Source organism: Pelobates fuscus, chromosome 13 (assembly GCF_036172605.1).
Source record: "Pelobates fuscus isolate aPelFus1 chromosome 13, aPelFus1.pri, whole genome shotgun sequence".
Taxonomy (NCBI): Eukaryota; Metazoa; Chordata; class Amphibia; order Anura; family Pelobatidae; genus Pelobates; species Pelobates fuscus.
Genome location: NC_086329.1, coordinates 81,389,839 through 81,408,182, shown reverse-complemented (window position 1 = coordinate 81,408,182; position 18,344 = coordinate 81,389,839). Strand labels below are relative to the sequence as shown.

At 36.5% G+C, this 18,344-nt stretch overlaps 1 protein-coding gene across 2 annotated transcripts in view; it reads right to left on the bottom strand.

Annotated features, from left to right (window-relative positions):
• LOC134583131 (intelectin-1-like) overlaps positions 1-1,009 on the bottom strand; it is a 524,948-nt gene extending 523,939 nt beyond the window's left edge. For both annotated transcript variants that reach the window (XM_063439930.1, XM_063439931.1), the window contains exon 1: positions 872-1,009. In XM_063439930.1, the coding sequence (XP_063296000.1) occupies positions 872-1,007 (136 nt within the window). In that variant the 5' untranslated portion in view covers positions 1,008-1,009. The remainder of the gene's footprint in view (positions 1-871) is intronic.
• Between the last annotated feature and the right edge of the window lie 17,335 nt (positions 1,010-18,344).

Sequence of the window (18,344 nt, the reverse complement as noted above, 5' to 3'; positions counted from 1 at the left end):
CGGTCATTTGCCCCAGTGTGCCTGATGGCCAGTCCGGGCCTGCTTAGTTTCTAGCCTGTTCAGTGCATCCATGTGAGAGCTAACAAACTCATTGACTATTTATACACAGACACTAATTGCAATTTAAAAAGCCAGAGGCTCTGGAAATTAACCTTTAATTGCCATTTTAACCTGCGTGTGTCACCTTGTGTGTCAGTAACAAGGCCAAACATTCAAGGGTATGTAAATGTTTGATCAGGGCCATTTGGGTGATTTTTGTTATCATTATGACTTAAAAAGGAGCTAATCAACTATGTGATAAGAAATGTCTTCATATGATCAATATCCTTCAATAAAATATATTTTTTGCATGATCAGTCCTATTTACAAAATCAATGCCAAAATGTCACAATTTCTGCCAGGGTATGCAAACGTTTGAGCACATCTGTATGCTCTAAGACACTGATACAACACACACATATACCCATGAATTCTAACACCAATACTACCCCCAAATACACTCATGCATTTAAATGCCAACACTACACAGAAACACCCCTGCACTCAAAGATACATCTACTCCATACAAAAACACTTCTATATTCAAACAATCCTTGTATCAAAGAAAAAAAAAATCACTTATCTAAAAAGTTATGGTTAGGGCACAAAAGAAACAACAGGTGAATAAAACTGACAGGTTTAATAAATTGTGCCAAATATTCAAATATCCATAATTGAGATGTAAATTTACAACAACATTTTGCTAAATTTCTCTGCAAAGTGTCTCTGAAATTGTATATTTAAATTTTGGCAACAACGCCATTGTGATTTCAAATTCCCTTATAGCCCAACAGTGAGAACGCCAACTTGGTCATTGGTTTCTCTGACTTACCAGTTGTGAAACGATCAATTTTCTTGATGTCCTTGCAGCTCCTGTACCCCATGTCAAAGCTCCCAGTGGGAGGGTCATTGTCAGCATGTCCGCTGGTAAAAACCAGGGCCAGCACTAACAAACTGTACTGCAACATCTTCTGCTAGCATGAGAAACAAATGACAGATATTATAAAAATTCTCATATACAGTTTTAAATACAAGATTTGGTGTTTGTGTTTTAGCACATATAGATTAACCTGCATTTATTTAACATTATAACCTTGACATTGTGATTTATCATGCGATTGGTTAAACAGAGAATTCTACCCAGAGTGTGAATTCAATGCCATCTATCACTTACCTTTTTTTCACAGAGTATGGTGTAAGAGCAAGCTCTCGGCTCCTCTTTATAGAGGGAAACACTTTGTAAACCGGTCCATCAGCATACTTTGGACTTGTTTTACCTAATAATTTAGATGGATTTGAGGAGCAATGGCCTTTAGCTATTAACTCAATCAATCAATTTCACATTCAATATTTATTGACTGCTTGCAAAATCTTTACTAAATGATACATTTAGAACATAGCAATTTCTCTGTGTACACTCACACCAGTTATAACAGCTTTTTATTTATATCTGTACATATATTATATTTATATTTACCGTGCCCTCCACTAATATTGTCATCCTTTGCAAATATGAACAAAGAAGGCTGTTAAAAATTGCTTAAACTTTTGATCTTTAGAATGCTAAAGAAGAGGCCAATTTTTTTCTGACAGTTTGCTAGAGATACAAAATTCTAAAAAGAGATGCATTATGACTGCCGTACAACTAAAATTAAATTAAGGTATCACAGACCACATTTGATCCCCCACTATATACAGTAAACCAAAAGAGACAAAGCATTGCAAACATGCACAAATACAATATAAAGAGTAAGCTGTCCCATCACTTGGGATATCATTAATATCAAATTAGATATGAATAAAATAATAGTTATCAGTGTTCAGAATATCTGTTTGGTAGAACTGCATGGAATGTATGTATGTATTGTCCATATTAAAAGTAAAAACAGAATACAAATTGAGATGTTTTTCAAGGTTAAGGGTAGAATATTTGCAGACCTTTTAAAACTGACCGGTTTTATCTGTACAATTTACAAAGATGAATGTCGCTATGCTAGCAGCAGAATCCATCATTTTAAACTATGTAACATTTGATCCACCTGCAAGCAATCTCTTTTAGTTTGCTAAAAATACACCCGGGGGAGTATGTATGCAGAGAACAAATGTGCTCACATGGACCATAAACCAGTAGCAGCGGTTTGATTCACTTTGGTCATGAGAGATCCCCCAAGCAACATCTTGGTGGAGTCTGCTTCCTTATCTGTTTCAGTACATAATAGGGCACTCCCACACTCCTTTGCACAAAAATGGTTCTTTTATTTTAAAAAGCATAATGGTTGAGAAAAGTGCCCAGTTTGATATAGTCTTAGAGAGAGCTTTTGTTTTGTGACCTGCCCAAGCAATCTTTTGTCAACAGCAGCGCTTGTAAGAGTCTATTAACCCCTTAAGGACTGAGACAAATGTACACGTTGTGATCAAAACAAAACATTAACAAAAACTGGAATTTGTGCTATATGTCTGTTCAGGCGTAATTCGCCTCTTTCATATTATGTGCACCAACACTTATTATACATCATTTTATTCAGGGGAAACAGGGCTTACATTTAACATCAAATATTTAGGTATGAAACATAATTTAATATGACTAATATATAAAAAAAATGGGGAAAAATAAGAATAAAAAAAAAATTTGTTCTACATGACATTCTGTGTGTCATAATATTGTTTGCTTTTACGGCAATAAAATACACATATTTGTATTCAGTGATGTATCACGTGTAAAACAGTACCCCCTATGTACAGGTTTTATGATGTTTGGGGAAGTTACAGGTTTAATTATAGCGTGTAAAATTTTTCAGTTTTTTTCACAAGGACCTCACGAACACATGGCGCAGGGGGGCCGAAGAGGAAGCACGGGGACTCCCTGGGCTCCCAGGTAAGTCCCCATACCGCGATCACCAGCGTGGGATCGCCGGGACCGGGTAAGTACATAGGACATTGGACGTTCTATGCTGCCCTCCAGCGTTTAGAGCCAGGTCCCTAAGGATGGCATAGAACGTCCCCCGTCCTTAAGGGGTTAAGATGTACTGTGTGAGTTAACTCAGAAAGCCTTACCCATGGTGGCACCAAAAACTCTGATGAAGATCTCCACTTTCTTCTTCAACAGCGCTTTTTGCACAATTTGATACTGCTTTGTCATTCTGAGTGAATATGTATTATTTTTTAATGTAATTTTATGCTAATACCTATATATACTACCCTATACATGGCTTTTACCTCTTATATTTTGTAATCTATGAGAATCTGATGTATACATTTTAAAAACCTCTCATGTATCCCTGCTTTGTATGCACTAACACTGTATGGTAATTGTATTTATTCACAATATTTGCATCAAAGACACTTTTTTTTATATTTGCACTTTTTTAGGGTGTTTGGAGGTATTACAGACTATTTGGCAGCACATTTACACATTTATGCACCTTATATAAAATAGAATTATATCAAAATTTGCTTGCTCTTATATTGTTTAGTGTGCTCAAGAAGAGGTCATTTTGTCTCACAGTTTGCTATAAAAAATAAAAAATAAAAAACTTAAAATGGGTAATAGAGAAATACAGAAAGTCAGTCCTATCATCGGGGAAGGTGATTGATGATGTGAGATGCCCGTGTGTGAGTGTGTCGTTGTGCAGAGTGAGGTAAGGATGGCAAGGTTGTGGTTGAGGGATTCCACAGCTCAAAAGCTTGAAGCATTCGTCTAAAGGTTGGAGAGTGGGGAACGGACACTAGGAGGATCAGCCAGAAGCCTTTGATAATTCCAGACTTAAGCATTGGCAGAAGAATGCTAGGAGGAGTGCAGCGGTAGGGCGATTCCTAGTTTAAGTGGGTAGAAGCATGTAACACCTCCCTGTCTATTAGGAGCCAGCCTGGAAGGCAGCGTTAACTGCTGGCTAACTGGAGCTCAAAGGCCAAACTAAATCGAGTAATAGTGGACGAAATCTCTTCATGGCCTAATGGCATCTCAAGAAAGATCAACTCCTGAGGGGAACAATGAGGTCATATCTCTGAAAATGTAGTTGCACAGATCAAAGAAATTAAACTTTTAAGAAAAGAATGTGAATCTCTTCAAAAACTAAATTAACTTTAAAATCAAACTTACTCAAGAAGGAGGAATCTTAGAGTAAGAGAAATTACTGAAGATCTCTCTAATGATCAATTGTAAAAAATGTGTGTCATGTTATGTTGATGAAGACAAGTTGGGCCTACTTCCCTTTTTTATTTTTTTGACACTCAAGTTTAGAAATTAAGAGCTGGTCATTTTTTTTGCTTGTGTATCATCATTGTGTCAGTTCCTCAATGATAAAATAGGTGATTCAAATATTTATGATACTAAAGGGGATTGATCGTTGTTCTATTTTCACTCCCTCCTTCCCTATCCCCCTCTCCCTTTCCCCCTTCTTCCCCTTAGTTTCCTTTCCATTATCCAAAACTTATTTTAAAACTAATAAAGTGTTAAAGTGTAATATTAATAAAAGTATCTATTACAAATACGCTGATATAGAAAATCAAACTCCATTCACACAACCATTCATACCTGTGAGGGAGTGGAGGTGTTAGTTGGAAGGAGTCTTAGGCAAGTCTGTAACCAGAGGCCAGAGTTTCCATATGTCATTATAAAACCCCAAATTCTCAAGACTAACATTTACAGCTTTCTCCATGAATCTCTGATAGTTAATCTGTGAGGCAATTTTGGTGCACTTAGGGAGCACCTCAGATCTCCATTTTCTCGCCAAACAGACTTTGGTGGCCATTAATATATGCACAATTAGCATTTTTATTTTTTATTTCAATTTGGGGAAATCCAAATGGAACATAAAGAGTTGGGGGTTCCGTTCAATATGGGACTGCGTTAAACTTGTAAGTTCATTTTCTAACTTTCTAACTTGACCTTCAAAGGTAATAGGCAGGTACATTCCCACCATATATGCCGTATAGTCCCAGTTTCCCTTGGGCATCTCCAACAAAGATCACTAGTGTTGGGTTGAAACTTACTTAACCTGTCTGGTGTCAGATACCATCTGTGTAAAATTTTGAGATAATTTTCAAACAACAAAATACTACGAATAGTTTTTTGTTTTTTTGTTTTCCCAAACCGAAAAACACCTATACCTTCTGACAAACCCAGAGATATCATTATATGTTTTAATAACACCTACATAAAGAATTTGTTATTGAGATAATTTAGGATACTTGTATAAAAACCTTACAATGTTTTTAGATCTTTCGTGGTCAACAAGGAACAATAGTAAAAAAAATTAAGTGAAGTGACTCTATACCTAAACAGATGGTCATATCCCATGAAAGGGATTTTTACATTGGACAACCAAGCATTCACATTTGAGAATTATAGTCATGTCAAAATTGAATTGGTGCGACTGGGCATACTCAAAGGTTGACATGGACGTTGATGACCTCAGAGGATGGATAAAGAAAGGACTATTTTTTGTTGTTGAAGTTTTTGTCAAGAAGGTTACACTATCACCTTATAACTATCATTAATTAAAGGGACACTCCAGGCACCCAGACCACTTCTGCTCACTGGAGTGGTCTGGGTGCCAACTCCCACTACCCTTAACCCTGCAAGTGTAATTATTGCAATTTTTTATAAACTGCAATAATTACCTTGCAGGGTTAAGTCCTCCCCTAGTGGCTGTCTACTAGACAGCCAGTAGAGGGAACTTCCTGGTCCCTAGCACAGATTATCTGTGCTAGAGCGTCGCTGGACGTCCTCACGCTGTGTAAAGACCTCCGGCGTCGCTCTATTCCCCATAGGGAAGCATTGAAATTCATTTTCAATGCTTTCCTATGGGGTGCGCTAATGCGCATGCGCGGCATTGCCACGCATGCGCTTTAGGTCTCCTCGGCCGGTGGGCGAGATCAGTCTCGCCCACCGGCCGACGGAGGCAGAAGGTGGAGCGGTGGGGGAGGAGCAGGCAGCGACGTGGGACATGTCGCTGCCCGAGGTAAGTGACTGAAGGGGTTTTTACCCCTTCAGCAACTGGGGAGTGGGGGGTGGGAGGGAGAGGGAACCTCCAGTGCCAGGAAAACTGATTGTTTTCCTGGCACTGGAGAGTCCCTTTAAAGGAATATGTACTTGAAGTTTTTTCTAATAAAGGGTACATTTTATATTTTGAATACATATTCAGAATATTAAATGTACCCTTTATTAGAAAAAACGTATTAATAATTGTTAACTTCTAGCAGAAGAAAAGGATGGAATTGAGGACTACTTAAAGTGTGTCTTGGACATCCAAGTTTATGATTATTTGATCAATAGTCACTTTCTGAAGTGACATATATACATAGTTGTGTGACCATACTGTACACTTTGCGCCTTGCAGCTAAAAATCGCTTAAAGGCATTGCACTTAAAATCTTTTTTGCACAAGTATAACTAGTTAAAAGATTCATAATTTAGAAGAATAAAGGAAAGTAGTGGGGTTTTCTTATTGTGGACCTAGAACTTTTTAGGCAAAATATTTTTTGAAGATCAGTCATTTTTTTTGTAGAAGAAACCTTAACACACAAAGTGCAAGTGAGGTGAGGTATTTTAGTTACTCTCTTAACCTCCCTGGCGGTATTCCCGAGCGTGACTCGGGGTTAATTTTCACTGCCAGAAGCGGTAACCCCGAGTCACGCTCGGGGTAGATAAGATTTACTTACCTCCGCCGCGATCCGCTTCGGGAGGACTGCCTCACAGCCCAGGCAGCCCTCCCACGGCAAATCAGGCCCCCGGGGGCCATGTGATCGCTCTCAAAGAGCGATCACATGGCCCTCTATAGCTGGCTGTGGATCTGCCAGCAGGGGGACTGTTTGAAATATCAGACAGTCCCCCTGCTGGTGGGAAGTATAAAAAAAATAAAAAAAGAAGTGTAAAAATAAATTCAATATATTTTTATATATATATATATATACATATATATATAATATGTATATATATTATATATATAATAGATGTACATATATATATATTATATATAAATACGTATAATTAAAATAATAAATAAATAAAATAATAAAATAAATAAATAAAATATTGAAACAAAATTTAATATAAATTATATATGCATATGTAATTTCATTCTAACTGTATTTTGTTATTAATATATATATATCGGTAACAAAATACACTTAGAATGACATTCTATATATATCTATATATATATAAAATACAAATAAGCGCAAATATATATATATAGATAAATACATATAATTACATAAAAGATTACATTAGTATACACGTAGAATTTAAATACTTATAAATGCATATATATTAAAATTCTACATGTATATTTAAATAATCTTTTAACGTAATTATGTGATTTGATTAATTAAAATTTGATTGACATGCCTGACATGGGGGCGGAACTGGGCGGGTAATTCAAATGCAAAAAAATGGTACCGCTTTTGGTACAAAATTCCTGACATAATCATACCGCCAGGGAGGTTAATAGGTGCGACTTCCCCAGTGTTTAAAAACCACTTAAAAAACACAAGATTTAGAATGTAAAACAAAAACAGATAGGGGGCGCTCCAAAAAGTAAGTCAAGGCAAAGAATACTTATACAGACTGGTTCTTCAGTTCATATGTACACCACCTAAATATCAAAGATAATAGCACATAGCATAATACTGTATGGTGGAAAACTGTTTAAAACAGTGTATCAATTGCCAACTCACAATCTGCAGAGCCACGTATAGTAGGCTCTGACTATAATCACATGCTCTGTTATCTCAGGAAATACACCTCCGCTCTCAATGCCCAGAACTCGACTGATCCCAGGAGTCAGCAAAGAAAAATAATCGGTAGGTCCAGAGTATTCAAAATGCTAAAAATAGCTATTTATTCAAAGGTATTTTAAAATAAACAATAAAAAGATATATTGTATACAGCAATAAACACTAACGCGTTTCGACCCGATGGTCTTTTTCAAAGTGTATTGTCCAACTGTCCGGACGTCCTTTAAATATCCTTTACAGATCATCATCTTTGGCACCAACTCGATTTTCCCGCCAATCGTTCATTCACTTCTCTGTTTCGTCTCCATTTCCGGCTCTCAGTGATGACGTCTTTCCGTTTCCTGTTGCATACGGCGCTTTCCTTTTGCATCCGCCGGTGGCATTATGATCTTAGTCGCCATCTTTGAATGTCCACACATCGGGCAACACTAAGTTTTGTTCACTCATTAATATTGAAACAAAGTCCCGAAATATGAGAGTATTTAGTCAATAATCATTATTGTACCACATTTACAGTAACATGATAGACTCATCCTGTATATCCCAATACTGTAACATAAACATTCCATCATAATTAAAAACTATATATAAAAATTATCAAATATAATTGACTATATACAAATATTGTTTTTAAAACATATACCTCAAATATGTATAAAATATATGTGAAATATATATATTCTCATTTCAATCAAAAAAAGGGAAAAGAAGAAAAGAAGAGGAGAATGTTATTATCATAGATATCTTAACTCATTATTTTCATTTCTTATATTAATGCGCTCATTTCAAAGTCGCAGTTTAGCCCTTTCGGTGCTAAAGTATCTAAATTAAAGATCCAGCCCATTTCACATAAGCTGAGGGCTGCATCAATATCCCCTCCTCTCCAATGTCGTGTAATGTTTTGTATTGCATAAAATTTCAGCCCTTTTGGGTTTTTATCGTGATGCTCCAAAAAATGCAGCGAAACACTGTGATTCCTAAAGCCTCTTCTGATGTTGTACATGTGCTCTCGTACCCGAGTGGCCACACATCTAGTGGTTTTACCCACATATTGTAGACCACACGGGCATTCGAGCACATATACAACATTTTTGGTTTTACACGTCATAAATGATCTAATTCCATACTCCTTAGAACTGAACTGGGAGGAAAAAGTGGTAATCTTCTTTGTTAAATTACCTAATGATTTACACCCCATACAATCTTTACAATAATTGAAACCTTTTGCAGACTCTCTACTAATACTTATAAAATCCTTATCCGATTTTTCTAAAAAGCTGTTGGTTAGAACTTGTTTCAAATTTTGGGCTCCCCTATATATTAATTTGGGTTTTTCTCCTATGTACTTATTAATCTCATTATCTTGTTGTAATAAATACCAGTTCTTTCTAAAAATCTTCTTAATTTGAGCATGATTCTTATTAAAATCAACAATTAAAGGGACTATGTTAGAATTCTCCCCATCTTTTGGTTTTTTATACTCCAGTAATTCATCTCTGTTCATCTGTCTGACCTGCATAATGGATCCATTTAGATCATTTTCAACATATCCCTTTTCTAAAAATTGTTGTTTGGGAGTCTCCGCTTGTAAATCATATTTATTTATTTGTGAACAATTTCTCCTTAATCGTAGGAATTGTCCCCTAGGGATATTGTCTAGCCAGGGACGAAAATGGCAACTGTCTTTTTCGATGAAACTGTTCACATCTACTTTTTTAAAAATATGTACATGTTTCAATATCAGTGCCATCCCTATAGATACTTAGATCCAAAAAGTTGATTTCTCTGTCATGGATTTCATGGGTAAGTTTAATGTTCCAGGCGTTGTTATTTAGGTGGTTCACAAATTGCAAAGCAGATGATTTCTCACCCCTCCAAATGAAAAAAATGTCGTCAATATATCTCCTATAAAGGACCAGGTTTGCCACCCAGTCATGCTGAGAAAAAACAAACTGTTCCTCCCAATGGGACATGAACAGATTAGCATAACTGGGGGCAAACCTGGTCCCCATAGCAGTTCCTTGACACTAAAGGAATAAATTTCCCTCAAACCAAAAAAAATTATTGGTGAGGATCAATAAAATCGATTCCAAAATGAACTCAATTTGATCGCTGTGATATGATTCTGATAATTCAAAAAAATGTTTAACCGCCTCACACCCTCTAGTGTGTTCAATACAAGTATATAAACTCGTCACATCACATGTGACGAGCCAAAATTGTTCTTCCCATTTTATATTCTTTAAGAGCTGAAGAAGACTCATTGAATCTTTTAAATATGAGGGGCATGTTCTTACCAGGGGCTGTAGAAAAGTGTCTACATACTTAGATAGTGAAGATAATAGAGAACCTACCCCTGAAACAATAGGTCGCCCCGGAGGATTCATCAGGTCCTTATGCAGCTTTGGAAGAATATATATAACAGGTATTCTAGGAAACTCTACATATAGAAATTTATATTCACTTTTAGTTAGCATTCCCTTTAGGAGGCCCTTATCTAGGAGCTGTACATATTTCTTCCTAATTTCCACAGAGGGATTACTCTTTAAATTTTGTAGGTTTCTTCATCTTCCAATTGTCTATTAATTTCTGCTATGTATGCTGGTCTGTCCAAAATAACTACCCCGCCGCCCTTGTCGGCGGGTTTAATGACTATACTTAGGTCATCCTTAAGTTCCTTCATTGCTTGTTTCTCTTTAATAGTAAGATTATTATGATATTTATTATTTTTAGTTTTGATCTTTTTAATATCTTCAACACAAGCTTTCTCAAAAACCTTCATACTTGCAGTTTTTAAATGTATAGGATAAAACTTTGAGGCTTTCTTTAAGGATGTATGTAAGTATTCACTCTCGTCGTCATCCATCTCATTTATATTGGTATCCACTTTGTCCTGAAAAAATCTTTTGAGGCAAAGTTTTCTAGTAAACCTATTTAAGTCTTTATATACATTAAATTTATTTACTGGGCAGCTCGGAACATATTTAAAGCCTTTGCTGAGGATATTCACATGTGCTGGAGTTAGTACTTTCTTTGATAAATTAAAGATTTTTACTTTCTCATTATCTTTCCCTGTGGTCTCTTTAAGTCCCTGTCTTCCCCTATTTCTCCTTCTTCGTACTCTCTGTATCTCCTTTTCAGGGGACCTGGACTTCTGGGGATAAAGTCTCTTTGGCCTCTCCCTAAAAAAGTGGAGCTCTCATTCTTTCTTTGATTAATACAAGGTGAATCATAGTTGTCACTGTTTCTATTTGTTCTTCTTATAGATTGATCATTTCCAAATTGTCTTAAAGGTTCATACCGATTGTATGTTGGAATAAATTTCTTTTGGGGCAATGGAGTTCTATTTCTTTGCTCTTTCCTAATTTCTGGTCTACCAGTTGTCCTATTTTGCCTAGGGCTTCTCCTCTTTTTTACTTCCACCCATTCATTCGCTGTCTCCCTTCTCTGACATTTTGTCACTTTATTCTCCTTTTTATAGTTGTCTCTCACCTGTACGGGTGCTTTATTGTAATGACTTTTTTCAAAATAGTCATTATTTCTAGGTCTTTTTCGAACATTGTTGGTTAAGTAGTCATTTGTATCCCTCTGGAACTTCTTTTTTTTGTTAGAAATTAACGTTACTTCTATTTTATCCAATTTAGTCATGGTCTGTTCTGCTAGGGATTGGAAATCCTCTGTATCTATAAAGGGTTCTAGTTTATTCTGGATAATTTTGATCTTTCTATCCAATTCCTCTAGATTTACATTTCTCTGTTCAATGATGATACCTATCATCTTAATTGAGAAGGATTCTAGAGCCCCCTCCCAAAAAAAAGATTTATGGGGATTTGGGAGGGGGCTCTAGAATCCTTCTCAATTAAGATGATAGGTATCGTCATTGAACAGAGAAATGTAAATCTAGAGGAATTGGATAGAAAGATCAAAATTATCCAGAATAAACTAGAACCCTTTATAGATACAGAGGATTTCCAATCCCTAGCAGAACAGACCATGACTAAATTGGATAAAAAAAGATTTATGGGGATTTGGGAGGGGGCTCTAGAATCCTTCTCAATTAAGATGATAGGTATCATCATTGAACAGAGAAATGTAAATCTAGAGGAATTGGATAGAAAGATCAAAATTATCCAGAATAAACTAGAACCCTTTATAGATACAGAGGATTTCCAATCCCTAGCAGAACAGACCATGACTAAATTGGATAAAATAGAAGTAACGTTAATTTCTAACAAAAAAAAGAAGTTCCAGAGGGATACAAATGACTACTTAACCAACAATGTTCGAAAAAGACCTAGAAATAATGACTATTTTGAAAAAAGTCATTACAATAAAGCACCCGTACAGGTGAGAGACAACTATAAAAAGGAGAATAAAGTGACAAAATGTCAGAGAAGGGAGACAGCGAATGAATGGGTGGAAGTAAAAAAGAGGAGAAGCCCTAGGCAAAATAGGACAACTGGTAGACCAGAAATTAGGAAAGAGCAAAGAAATAGAACTCCATTGCCCCAAAAGAAATGTATTCCAACATACAATCGGTATGAACCTTTAAGACAATTTGGAAATGATCAATCTATAAGAAGAACAAATAGAAACAGTGACAACTATGATTCACCTTGTATTAATCAAAGAAAGAATGAGAGCTCCACTTTTTTAGGGAGAGGCCAAAGAGACTTTATCCCCAGAAGTCCAGGTCCCCTGAAAAGGAGATACAGAGAGTACGAAGAAGGAGAAATAGGGGAAGACAGGGACTTAAAGAGACCACAGGGAAAGATAATGTTAAAGTAAAAATCTTTAATTTATCAAAGAAAGTACTAACTCCAGCACATGTGAATATCCTCAGCAAAGGCTTTAAATATGTTCCGAGCTGCCCAGTAAATAAATTTAATGCATATAAAGACTTAACCTCCCTGGCGGTATTCCCGAGCGTGACTCGGGGTTAATTTTCGCTGCCAGAAGCGGTAACCCCGAGTCACGCTCGGGGTAGATAAGATTTACTTACCTCCGCCGCGATCCGCTTCGGGAGGACTGCCTCACAGCCCAGGCAGCCCTCCCACGGCAAATCAGGCCCCCGGGGGCCATGTGATCGCTCTCAAAGAGCGATCACATGGCCCTCTATAGCTGGCTGTGGATCTGCCAGCAGGGGGACTGTTTGAAATATCAGACAGTCCCCCTGCTGGTGGGAAGTATAAAAAAAATAAAAAAAGACAAGTGTAAAAATAAATTCAATATATTTTTATATATATATATATATATAATATGTATATATATTATATATATAATAGATGTACATATATATATATTATATATAAATACGTATAATTAAAATAATAAATAAATAAAATAATAAAATAAATAAATAAAATATTGAAACAAAATTTAATATAAATTATATATGCATATGTAATTTCATTCTAACTGTATTTTGTTATTAATATATATATATCGGTAACAAAATACACTTAGAATGACATTCTATATATATCTATATATATATAAAATACAAATAAGCGCAAATATATATATATAGATAAATACATATAATTACATAAAAGATTACATTAGTATACACGTAGAATTTAAATACTTATAAATGCATATATATTAAAATTCTACATGTATATTTAAATAATCTTTTAACGTAATTATGTGATTTGATTAATTAAAATTTGATTGACATGCCTGACATGGGGGCGGAACTGGGCGGGTAATTCAAATGCAAAAAAATGGTACCGCTTTTGGTACAAAATTCCTGACATAATCATACCGCCAGGGAGGTTAAATAGGTTTACTAGAAAACTTTGCCTCAAAAGATTTTTTCAGGACAAAGTGGATACCAATATAAATGAGATGGATGACGACGAGAGTGAATACTTACATACATCCTTAAAGAAAGCCTCAAAGTTTTATCCTATACATTTAAAAACTGCAAGTATGAAGGTTTTTGAGAAAGCTTGTGTTGAAGATATTAAAAAGATCAAAACTAAAAATAATAAATATCATAATAATCTTACTATTAAAGAGAAACAAGCAATGAAGGAACTTAAGGATGACCTAAGTATAGTCATTAAACCCGCCGACAAGGGCGGCGGGGTAGTTATTTTGGACAGACCAGCATACATAGCAGAAATTAATAGACAATTGGAAGATGAAGAAACCTACAAAAAATTAAAGAGTAATCCCTCTGTGGAAATTAGGAAGAAATATGTACAGCTCCTAGATAAGGGCCTCCTAAAGGGAATTCTAACTAAAAGTGAATATAAATTTCTATATGTAGAGTTTCCTAGAATACCTGTTATATATATTCTTCCAAAGCTGCATAAGGACCTGATGAATCCTCCGGGGCGACCTATTGTTTCAGGGGTAGGTTCTCTATTATCTTCACTATCTAAGTATGTAGACACTTTTCTACAGCCCCTGGTAAGAACATGCCCCTCATATTTAAAAGATTCAATGAGTCTTCTTCAGCTCTTAAAGAATATAAAATGGGAAGAACAATTTTGGCTCGTCACATGTGATGTGACGAGTTTATATACTTGTATTGAACACACTAGAGGGTGTGAGGCGGTTAAACATTTTTTTTGAATTATCAGAATCATATCACAGCGATCAAATTGAGTTCATTTTGGAATCGATTTTATTGATCCTCACCAATAATTTTTTTTGGTTTGAGGGAAATTTTTTCCTTCAGTGTCAAGGAACTACTATGGGGACCAGGTTTGCCCCCAGTTATGCTAATCTGTTCATGTCCCATTGGGAGGAACAGTTTGTTTTTTCTCAGCATGACTGGGTGGCAAACCTGGTCCTTTATAGGAGATATATTGACAACATTTTTTTCATTTGGAGGGGTGAGAAATCATCTGCTTTGCAATTTGTGAACCACCTAAATAACAACGCCTGGAACATTAAACTTACCCATGAAATCCATGACAGAGAAATCAACTTTTTGGATCTAAGTATCTATAGGGATGGCACTGATATTGAAACATGTACATATTTTAAAAAAGTAGATGTGAACAGTTTCATCGAAAAAGACAGTTGCCATTTTCGTCCCTGGCTAGACAATATCCCTAGGGGACAATTCCTACGATTAAGGAGAAATTGTTCACAAATAAATAAATATGATTTACAAGCGGAGACTCTCAAACAACAATTTTTAGAAAAGGGATATGTTGAAAATGATCTAAATGGATCCATTATGCAGGTCAGACAGATGAACAGAGATGAATTACTGGAGTATAAAAAACCAAAAGATGGGGAGAATTCTAACGTAGTCCCTTTAATTGTTGATTTTAATAAGAATCATGCTCAAATTAAGAAGATTTTTAGAAAGAACTGGTATTTATTACAACAAGATAATGAGATTAATAAGTACATAGGAGAAAAACCCAAATTAATATATAGGGGAGCCCAAAATTTGAAACAAGTTCTAACCAACAGCTTTTTAGAAAAATCGGATAAGGATTTTATAAGTATTAGTAGAGAGTCTGCAAAAGGTTTCAATTATTGTAAAGATTGTATGGGGTGTAAATCATTAGGTAATTTAACAAAGAAGATTACCACTTTTTCCTCCCAGTTCAGTTCTAAGGAGTATGGAATTAGATCATTTATGACGTGTAAAACCAAAAATGTTGTATATGTGCTCGAATGCCCGTGTGGTCTACAATATGTGGCTAAAACCACTAGATGTGTGGCCACTCGGGTACGAGAGCACATGTACAACATCAGAAGAGGCTTTAGGAATCACAGTGTTTCGCTGCATTTTTTGGAGCATCACGATAAAAACCCAAAAGGGCTGAAATTTTATGCAATACAAAACATTACACGACATTGGAGAGGAGGGGATATTGATGCAGCCCTCAGCTTATGTGAAATGGGCTGGATCTTTAATTTAGATACTTTAGCACCGAAAGGGCTAAACTGCGACTTTGAAATGAGCGCATTAATATAAGAAATGAAAATAATGAGTTAAGATATCTATGATAATAACATTCTCCTCTTCTTTTCTTCTTTTCCCTTTTTTTGATTGAAATGAGAATATATATATTTCACATATATTTTATACATATTTGAGGTATATGTTTTAAAAACAATATTTGTATATAGTCAATTATATTTGATAATTTTTATATATAGTTTTTAATTATGATGGAATGTTTATGTTACAGTATTGGGATATACAGGATGAGTCTATCATGTTACTGTAAATGTGGTACAATAATGATTATTGACTAAATACTCTCATATTTCGGGACTTTGTTTCAATATTAATGAGTGAACAAAACTTAGTGTTGCCCGATGTGTGGACATTCAAAGATGGCGACTAAGATCATAATGCCACCGGCGGATGCAAAAGGAAAGCGCCGTATGCAACAGGAAACGGAAAGACGTCATCACTGAGAGCCGGAAATGGAGACGAAACAGAGAAGTGAATGAACGATTGGCGGGAAAATCGAGTTGGCGCCAAAGATGATGATCTGGAAAGGATATTTAAAGGACGTCCGGACAGTTGGACAATACACTTTGAAAAAGACCATCGGGTCGAAACGCGTTAGTGTTTATTGCTGTATACAATATATCTTTTTATTGTTTATTTTAAAATACCTTTGAATAAATAGCTATTTTTAGCATTTTGAATATTCTGGACCTACCGATTATTTTTCTTTGCTGACTCCTGGGATCAGTCGAGTTCTGGGCATTGAGAGCGGAGGTGTATTTCCTGAGATAACAGAGCATGTGATTATAGTCAGAGCCTACTATACGTGGCTCTGCAGATTGTGAGTTGGCAATTGATACAGTTTTAAACAGTTTTCCACCATACAGTATTATGCTATGTGCTATTATCTTTGATATTTAGGTGGTGTACATATGAACTGAAGAACCAGTCTGTATAAGTATTCTTTGCCTTGACTTACTTTTTGGAGCGCCCCCTATCTGTTTTTGTTTTACAGTCATTTTTTTTCATTTCTATAGCTTATAGTTAAGAGTTTATGTGTAAACGGCTGATATATTGTTTCATTCTATTGAGTTTGTTTAGCTACCTTCAGAATACTTAAACTTTGGTCAGGGATGTCAACCTTTCAGACTCAACATCAACATCTGATTGTACTCTATTGTGTAGTTTTTCAGAGTAACTTGTTGTTACAGAAACACTAGTTCTAATTGTATACCTTTAATTACTTAGGAACAGCATTTCAATCTTTGAACTGGCACTTCGAATACCGTCAAAGTGTCGAAGCCGTCGAAGTCACTAAGGTAGTCGAAGCAGCCGCCATTACAGTCGAACACGTGGCGGCGGCCATTTTAATGCAGTCGAATGCGGTCAGCGGTAACCTGTATCTTTCCCGATCCTTCGACACCACAGCGGAGACTAAGTCCCGGCCGGACATTCGAAACAACCGTCGAAAGGAACTTTGTCGTCTCTTTTTATGGGAATAGATCACCACACGGCTAGCGACCATCGCGGAAATAGAAGCCGCATTTACTTCGACAAAAGCCGAGGTGCGTTCGAATATTCGAACACCGGCTTCGGATGGACCTTTACCGTTTTTCCGGCTAAACAGCGACCGACCACACAGCCTGAATCTGTGGAACTGTTTCTGGGCTTGCAAACAGGCGTGCGGTCGGTCCAAAGAGACTTTTTAATATCTCTGGAACTACTGGACGGATTCCCACGAAATTTGAGTATGTTGTTCCACCATTTATGTTGTGCACAAAAATATAAGTTTTATTAATGTACTAGTCAAAATGAGAAAGTTATAAAAATGTATAAAAATGTATAAGTTTTAGCTTGGAGATAATTGAGTAGATACAGTAGGAAACTCAATTATCTCCCAAGCGGAGGGGAGGGCACCAGGGGGCTGTACTATGCTGTTATTGGTTATTTTATACCTCCCCCGGGGAGGGGTCTGTGTGTACCTGACTGTAATAAAAAGCAGGCTGGGTGTTCCAGACCTCAGTTCTTACTTGACCCTCAAATCGCAGCCTTGACTCGTTTTTTGGGCAGAAAGGTATCCTAGCTATGCTATAGCTAGTGGGATTATTCTACACTTACAGGACTCATATGGAATATTATGGAAAGCAGCTCTCCCCTCTTCAGCAACTAGGAATCCAGACGACTAAGCGGTCCAGCTCTCAGCAAGCCTAAGGGTAACCGTAACATTTGGTGGCAGCGGTGGGATTATTCTGGATTTCCTAGGAGAGGTACGGAACGGATGGAGAGCACCTACACAAAATTGAAGCGTACCACCCTAAAAGATTTACTGGAAAGCAGAGGAGGGTACGCCAGCAACCGGCCAAGGAGAGAACTGATCGCAGAACTGACCGAACTGGATCAAAGCTTCACAATGGCGGAAACACCAACCACGAATGGTGACGAAAAGGCAAGGATTGTTCGGGAGAGGCTCTCCCTATACGGGCCAAACCCACCTATAGAACTAGTACAGCAGTTGATGGCGGAGGCAGACGAGGATATACGAAAGGCCCGAGCCCACGCACTTGACCTAGTAAACGCACAACGCAATGCTGAAGCCCCGCAGGTAATCGTTCCTGTCGAAAACGCTGGGA